The sequence below is a fragment of the Xiphophorus hellerii genome, chromosome 17 (assembly GCF_003331165.1).
Source record: "Xiphophorus hellerii strain 12219 chromosome 17, Xiphophorus_hellerii-4.1, whole genome shotgun sequence".
NCBI classification, from domain to species: Eukaryota; Metazoa; Chordata; class Actinopteri; order Cyprinodontiformes; family Poeciliidae; genus Xiphophorus; species Xiphophorus hellerii.
This window is the reverse complement of record NC_045688.1, coordinates 13,300,954-13,309,442: the sequence shown is the minus strand read 5'-3', so window position 1 is coordinate 13,309,442 and position 8,489 is coordinate 13,300,954. Positions and strand designations below refer to the sequence as shown.

General features: G+C 40.1%; 1 protein-coding gene across 2 annotated transcripts in view; it reads left to right on the top strand.

The window, feature by feature from the left end:
- Nucleotides 1-270: 270 nt before the first annotated feature.
- Nucleotides 271-8,489, top strand: part of ahcyl2b (adenosylhomocysteinase like 2b) — a 36,343-nt gene continuing 28,124 nt past the window's right edge. The window contains exon 1 of one of the 2 annotated variants that reach the window (XM_032589051.1): nt 271-705. In XM_032589051.1, coding sequence (XP_032444942.1) covers nt 361-705 — 345 coding nt within the window. In that variant the 5' untranslated portion in view covers nt 271-360. The remainder of the gene's footprint in view (nt 706-8,489) is intronic. The other variant, XM_032589049.1, reaches the window with a different exon arrangement.

Below are 8,489 nucleotides of genomic sequence, written 5' to 3'. Positions count from 1 at the left end.
TAAAACCGCATTATCTAGCAAGCAGTATGTTTTGTATTTTTCAGAGGTTCCAATACGAAGTGCATTGCCACGTTGCTGTTCTTTTTGGGAAATGTAGGCAAAGTCTCGATCAGAAATGCCTCCTTGATTGTTTCATAAATTTCTGGTCGTGTAACATTTGTTTATTATGTTTAGAAATGTTTTGGAGATATTCAGACCAAGAGGTTAAAACTGTCGCAAAATATGCCCAATAGGGTAGTGAAAAGGAATATGGCAGTGAAACTACAAGTCCCATAATGCATTTGGGTGCCGCTGCTCCTGCATTCACATCCGCTCGCCTCGCTATCAGCGCTGGAGAAAGGACTTTGAGAAACTGCGGCGATGTCAGTCCAGGTTGTGGCAGCGAAAATGGCAGAGGTCGAACTCAAAGACGTCTCCGCCGGCAAAGCCCTGCCGGCCGAGTCCCCGGTGACGCCGACCTCGGAGGAGAAGACCCTCGCCAGAAACGAGCCGCAGAAGGAGGCCGGTTCCTCCGCCGCAGCCGCTACGTCTCCCACCGCGGAGCCCTCCGCGAAAGCCGGGGAAGGCAGCCGGGGCTTGCTCACCCCGAGCGCCGCCAAGATGCCACAGGCGTCCGCTTTGAAGCACTCGGACCCGCAGCAGAACGGCGGGGACGCTTTCGTGAACCGTGACGGCACGGTCGCCGAGGCTCCGCGGATGAAAAAGGTGAGCGACGAGGACGCTTTTCTCGGTTGGAGCCGCGGTAAACGGTGCGGCGAGAGCTGACTGGGAAAGCTGGCATTGTGTGACGATGCTAGCAGGCTAGCTGGTCCCAGAGCTGATTCAGCGGTGACCGTTAACGCGTTTAATCACGGCGTTCCCCTCTGAAACCTACCGTGTCATTAATGAGGTCGAAACACCACATTATATCCACTTTTATAGTAGGGTGAGTTTCTGCTGCTGTTTTCGTTTGTTTGTTTTTTTGGTCAAATCGGTTTCATAAAGACTTGAACACATCCTAGAAGTTTCGCTGTTGTAAAAGTTTTGCTGAGATCAGATTTGTGAATTTAAAGAGGTCCGGAAAAACACAACTTGTTTACGGCATGCAGGTCTTTATGGTGCCATTTTCAGATCTTAAAATAATTTGGAGGAAAAAAAGGGCAATTAAAAAAAATTTAGTTCATCGATTTTCTGATAGGTTGTAGGTTATTCTTAATCCGGGCCAGTGCTGTACCATCCAGCCACAAGGAAGATGTTTATTCGTTGCCTCGTGAAGTTGAAATCTCACGCATTATTGCATTTTTGTTTCCTGTTAAAGTTCTGCTCGGGGGAAAAACCCCCCATCTCCACAGCATAATGCTGCCTTCCCCATGTTTTACCTTGGAGGCTATGTGTTTTGTTGTATTCAGGGTCACCCATTCATAATGTCGTTTTGATTTGTTAGCTGCTTTAAAAAAAACATCTTACTGCCTTTAGTTGTATTTTTAGGCTTATTTGTATGGCTTTCAACTTCACAACTATGAAGTGGAGGTGATATTATCTCCACCTCCCAGCAATAGTAAATAGGTCCTTCTGTTGAAACACGAACCTGACAACTCATACATTTTTGTTGTCTGTAAAGATGCTCCTCTCCTTAACTTGATACTTCAGCTCTTTATGGTCTGTCGGCTGTTGTTTTGCTGAACGTTGTCGTGTTTTTCATGCCACGGTTAAGATCGGACATATTTTATTATTTCATCCATCCCAAACAACTGCTTAGCATGTACGCAGCATGTGATGTCTTTTATCTTGTTGGAAGAAACAAATGGACTTGGTGTTATATATGCTATGGCTGTTAATTTGCCCTCTCATTTTAGAATCCCAAATTCAACCAAGCTGATGCAGCATCTGGTCTGTAGTTCATAAAGTCAAATAACAGGCAACCGTTCAGTAGCTGCAGCACAGAGCAGTGGAGGAGTTTCGCGAGCGTCCTCCAGCAGCGGAGAGTATTAGGCGATGGAGATAAATCATGTTTTGGGTTTTATCTCCAGATTTACAGGTCAGCAACATCTGGATTATCGCGTTATTAACATCAGGGCCATGCTAATAAAAAAATAAATTTACAAAATTATGAGAATAGTGTTGGTATTACAAGAATAAAGTCATAATACATTGGGACTAAAGCTATGATCTGAGGATAAAGTTATAAACTGAAAATGGTCATGAAATTTAGAGAAGTTGTAATATTTCAAGAAACGAAAGTCATATTACGAGAATAAAGTCATTTTCCGAATAGTCGTAATTCTCATATTATCCCAACTTTATTCTCGTATGCGTTTTGTAATCTCTTTTTTTTTTTTGTTGTGGTCGCTCTTATCTCCCCCACCCACCCACCCACATGCAATGTTTCTTCAAATAAAATTAAAATATCTTCCAGTTTCCCCCTCCTCCCCCCAAGCACATGGGCTGTTAATATCTAATGTTGATTGCAATCATTACATAACTTTTGTCCTCCAACCTGTGCTCAGACATCAATGATTATGTCGATTTATAGGGCAATCTGTGTAATTCACGTTGATACGAGGAGATCATTGCAATAAAAATAAAGCCAAAGTGCTCTTCGGGGATCAACATAATCATAGAGAGTTGAGGGGGGTTTTTTTTGTTTGTTTTTTTTTAATTTTCAGCTTCGCTAGTCAGCAAATCCATCGGAGCGGAAATCTGTCCAGGTAAGCAGTTTGTTCATGTAAATACCCGGCTGTGGACGTCCACAGGCTGTATTTATAGGTGCAACAAGCTCCCTGCAACGTCGTCGACGTACACAAACCCAGCCCAGCCTTTTATAATCTGCTGAGTTCTGCTGGTCCGGCTCTGCAGCTGATGATGCAAGTGTGTGAGCAGGCGGCGTGGACCGAGTGAGCGAGTTTCTGGCTAGCATTTAATCCCCGCCTTCATCATGTCACCACATGGGATTAAAAGGCCATCTTTCTGTCGTAGGTGAGGACAGATGTAAGCTTTTTTTTTTCCTTCTGAGCTGCCGATGAGCAGAATTCACAACCAGCGTGGTTTGGCACGAACGGCTCCGATCTCCGGGAAGTCCAGTGATCTTTCCTGAAAGAGCTTTTTTTTTGCCCCCCCCCCCCCCATTGACACCGGCTTACGCTGTCATTATCACCGTTTGCGGTTATTGTGGGAAAAAAAACCAAAAAACGCCGCGTACGTATTCGCCAAAGAGGCCACCTGCCGGAGCGAAGTGGATACCGATGGTGGCGATATTTCTGTGGAGTCATTTCTGAATGACTCCACAGAAATGCAGCAGTTGAGAAAGCTCTTCCCCGTCTGAAAGAAACGTTATGTCATGCACTAAGCTGTTGTTCCTGCTAGCGCTTAATGGTTTATAGGCTTACAGTGACCTGTGGCTGCTCTGCTTGGGAAGAGAATGGTCTGGAGGAGATTTAAGGCAAATTAATTCTGATTTCATTCTGTGCTAAATTGCGTTAATCACAACACAGTCTCTTTGGGATCAGTGTGACAAATAATTAACTATATAAAAGAAATAAAATAAAAGATGAGGGGAATAATTTAACAGCCCAATTAAAGATTTGAAGATGTGCTATAAAAAGTGCACACCACTTTTCATGTTTTGGATCAGTTAGGTTTAATAAAATGGTTTTTATGTGCTAAAATCTAGAATTAGGTGTGTGACCTTTTTTTTTTTTTTTTTTTTTTTTTTAAACATTAATCATTTCCTTGGTATTTCTTAGAATTCCTTCTAGGCTGTATGACAACCTTGTCAAACATTTTGGGTTTCCTCCCACAAGCTTCTCACTGTGATTTACTGGAGCTTTGTCCCTTTAAATCTTTCAGAACTGGTGGTACTGAGTCACGTTTGTAAGCAGACTTCCTCGTACACACCTTTTTGGTTTGGGCCACTTTTTCCTTCACGTGAAATGACAATCATTATGGCCAAAACACTTAAGTTTTAGTTTTACATGGCCAAAATATGTTAACGTGAAACCTTAACATTTTTGTTTCTGAGTACATTTGCAAACTGCAACATGTTTTTTTTATTTTTTTATGGCTTCTTCTCTCTAAGTGGTGTTTCATCCCATAGTAGTACATGTCTTGGATCAAGAAAAACATTCTGGTTGGGTTTATAGTTGGATGTAATTCTAACCATTCTCTTCCAGATGTCTTTCAACTGTCTTACCATGTAGCTACGGCTAGTTGATTATTCCTACGATTAATTGATTAATCGGTTTAAAAAATTGACACACTGCGGATTTTTCATTTAGCCACTTAAGCCTTTTTAATACAATACTAAAAATACACTAAACAATTCAATTGTTTGAATGCAGTAACATAACATTACTTAAGTGAATTTGATCATATCTTTTTACTCAAAATTTATATACATTTTCTACAGTTTTGGTTAAATAAAACTGAATGTGCTGGGTTTTTTTTTTTCTTCAGCTAATTACTTTTCTTGAGTTTGCATTATACAGTTAACGGTTAATCAGTTACTAAATTGGTTGACAATTATTTCAATAATCGGTTCCTCATGATTAATCCGATTAATCATTTCAGCCCTACGTGTAACTCATTCTCCAGAGTACCTTGCAAAAATGTTCACTTAGCTGTAAGGAATTGTCAACTTCAATTTCAAAGGTCATTCTGAGAGTTGCAGCCGTTACGCTTTGTTTTTTGTGTGTGTTATGGTGTTGGAATGTCTTCTGGTTCCTCACTTAAGAAACTGGGATGAAGATGATGGCAAGACGTCCTTAAAGAAAGTTACTAAATGATGAGTTTGTGTTCAATATTTGAATAAAAAATGAAGTACTATGTAACGTCACACAAAAATCTGGAAGGTTGATTCATCCTATCTGAGCCCAAACTCTTCCGGGGCTTGCCCTTCAGGTAGAGGAGTCGTGATGAGGTACTGATCAGCCAATCAGAAGTAAGCTCGGACTATCATGAGAGAAGCATCACATTAGACATGTACACTACAACATAACAGCCTTGGCTGTTGTTTTTTTATGTGGTCTGGAGATACAGATCTCCTCCCGTCACAACATTGGAGTCCAGTGTGCAATTAAAATCAGACCAATGGAGCATTAATCTCAGATTATTTTATGGCGGTTATGGCATGAAAGCCACAACCGCCATTCCAAACTGTGAAAACATTTAAATGGTTTGGATTGTAAACGAACTGCGGCGGTTCTGATGGAAGCTTTTAGTTGCCGTGCATTCAGGCCTGTCGAAGGTTTTTATTTAAGTGACGTCATCATGGTGAGCTAAAGCAAACCTAACTTGCTTGTGTATTAAACGGCTTGGATCATTATCATAGCTATTCAAGTATCTTCTTGGGTCTATAGGAGAATTGCTGCTCTTTGGTTTGCCTTGGAGTGTCTTCATGTCTCTAAAACATTAAAGGAGGGACGTGTGGCCGTCTTTCCGTCGGGCACCCGATCGTTTGTGAGTCACTTCAGCAAACACGAGCTCATGAGTGCGCGCGTAGCGTTAACGACATGCATTACCTCGAGTAATACTACTCTGTCCTTCATTAATGTTACATTATCGTATGTCCAGCAAATACTTTTAGCAGATGGTCAATAAAAGATTAAGCATTACCTGTTATTTATTTAGTTATGTATTTAACTTCACCTGTTGACTCTGATATTTTACCGCTGTGAGGTTGCAGGAGCTCTGTGGAATGCAGTGTTGGCTGCTCTAAAGTGTCACAAATTCACACCTTGTTGTCACACTTTTACATATCGAGCCTGTTGGATGGAGGCTCACGCCACCAAACCTGACAGCGAAGATGGCGCTTAAGTAGCTGAAAGCCTCAGAGAGAATTGAAAGCAGCATAATGGCTGAGAGAGAGAGGACTGATGAAAATAATATTTAATAATACCACAAATTCCATGATTTTCTTGTTCTGTTCAGCCCGATTTTTTATACAGTAACAGACTTATAAGTCACTCTAGTGGGTATTTCTTCACTAAAATACATTCACAAAATGACAAATCAGTTGTAACTGGGAATATTGATGGAAAATTGTGTGGAAGGAAAATATGTCTATAGCTATGATTTTGTTTTCAACTTTTTCTTTAAATGTTGGAGTACTTGGAGTTAAAAAATTCACTCTTAAGAGGTGGGCATTATGTAAAGTGTAATTTTTTAAGCGCTTTATGTTGCTTTATAATGTAATTCCTTCATCAAAATCATGCCTGAAGTGTTGCTTTGATTTATTTATTTATTTTTTATTCATGTTTGAGAAATTATTGAATCTCATTCAAGATTGCCAAAACACTTTCTCTCACAAAGCGCCATCTTTTCCACAGAGCACCCCTTCCCATTCAGCTCCTCTAGACTAGCGGCAGCAGCAATTAGCAAACACCTACAGGAACTGTGACTCTGAGCTCATCATATGAACTACTTCTCAGTGCAACTCTCCTAAGAACGTTTGTAAATGGCATGTTGGAGAAGCGTTGTTGTGACAATGATCTGAAGATGAAGTGTTGGAAAGAGCAGGAGCTTCTTAAAGAGACAGAGACCCAATTTCAAAGTGTCAAATTTCGAAGTCAATTTTATTTTGAGTTATGCTTGATATATACAGCATTTTTAGAACTCCTGAACGTGATTTAGTTACTTGATTTTGCTATGATATGCCCAAAAAATATATAATACCCTAACCATTTAAGGAGCTAGTAAATTTGAAAGTATAATACCAAGCCAAACTGTTATTTTACAGAAGTTTGATGGAGCATCTAAAACATGCAGTACAAGGTCTTCAATGACCAGAACTACCAACCTCTGTTACAGAAAGTAATTCTTAGCTGCCTTTGCTCATCAAATCTGCACTTCTATTTCCTTTATATTCCCTCTTGGTTCAGCTCAGCCTGTTAATCTGATGTCAAATCGCTCTGTAGTGCTTTCCAAATGATGGCGGAGACTTCTGAAAATAAACCCGACACTTCCTCTGTCTGTCCTCCTCACAGTCTTATTGTGTTCCTAAACACAGCAGACTGTGTGTCCTCTCTCTCTCTCTCTTTTTCTTTCTTTGTGTAAACAGCCAGGTGTCAGTTCACACCTCCCAAACCATCTTTATCTGTGCCACTTGGAGCCACTCAGTGAATTGACCATTGGTACTTTACTCCAGTTAGTTTCTCTCAGCCTGCGTCGGCAAATCACAGTCCGTATTTAGTTGATTTTAGTGGCTCCAACAGAACATTTGATCTCGGGTTTAGAGGACGCCAAAACACATTTCAAAATAAAAATAGAAGTCTGACCACTTGACATGGTCAGAGCATAAAAATCCAGCTGTAAGTGGTACAAAAATAAATCTGGGTTGAGTCATAAAAACCTGTTAAGAAATGTTTTAAAAATCAAACTGATGTACATCTAGATCTCTTCTTTCTTAAATCTTCCCTGTTTTTTTGTGATTTGATGAACTAAGCTACCAGCACTGGTCTAGACTTTGACTAGGCCCTTTTTCTTTCTTACACGGTAGCCGTGCATTTCCATCACACATAGCAAGGCCAAAATGTGATCTTGCCTAACCAGAGCACCGTCTTCTATATCAGCTGTCTTTCTGGCATGGCTTGTGGCAAAGTTTTAAATGTGACATCTTATGATTTCCTTTTGGTTTGATTTATGTTTTTTTGCAATTCTCCCATAAAAGCCAGATTTGTGGAATGCACAACTGAGGCCTTGTTTACATTTGGCATTTCTGCCATCACCTGAATGGCATTGAACAACAGGAGCATATACACGCATGGGTTTTTACAATTATTTGCATGCACAAAAAATATGCATATTTATTTATTTTTTAATAAGTGTGAAAACAGAGAATAGTTATGTTAAAATGTCACTAAAAGAAACACGGATGAGCTCTAATTGGATAGTTTGAGTTGTCTACTAGGAATTCATATCCTCCTTAGGTTCTTTTTCTCCCACACTGTTGTTGAATATTGGCAGATTTGATCTGCTGCAACTCTCATTATTTAAAATTTTCTGCACCTCAAGCAAGGGGGCAAAGGTCGAAGGGATGTTCCTGACGTGCAAAGTCCACAGAGCGAACTGTTAGAGCTGTAGATTAAAGGATGTTCGATCAACAATTCACCAACGTAAACTTAAGGACCTCTGCAGCTCCTTCAGTGTTACCATGGGCTTTTTGGATGAATCTAACTAATTCCACCTTCTTCCCTTATCTGTCAGATTAGGTTTATGGTCGTGTTTTAGTATGTTTGCAGTTGTGTCGCACTCTTTCTATTTTCAGATAAATGATTGAACAGAGCTCTGTGAGACATTCAAAGCTTGGTTTATTGTTTTATAACCTTACCTGCTTTCTCCCTGACGGTGTGTGCGCATCCTTAAAAAGTGTTAAATTTGTGTATCTTAAATTAAAACCTTAAAATATCTCAAATTTATTAAAGTATGTTGGCTTTCATATGCTAATCATAGGTCTTAAATTTAGTCTTGACAGAACTATTTAATCTTGTACAGTGAACCCTCGTTTTTCGCGGGGG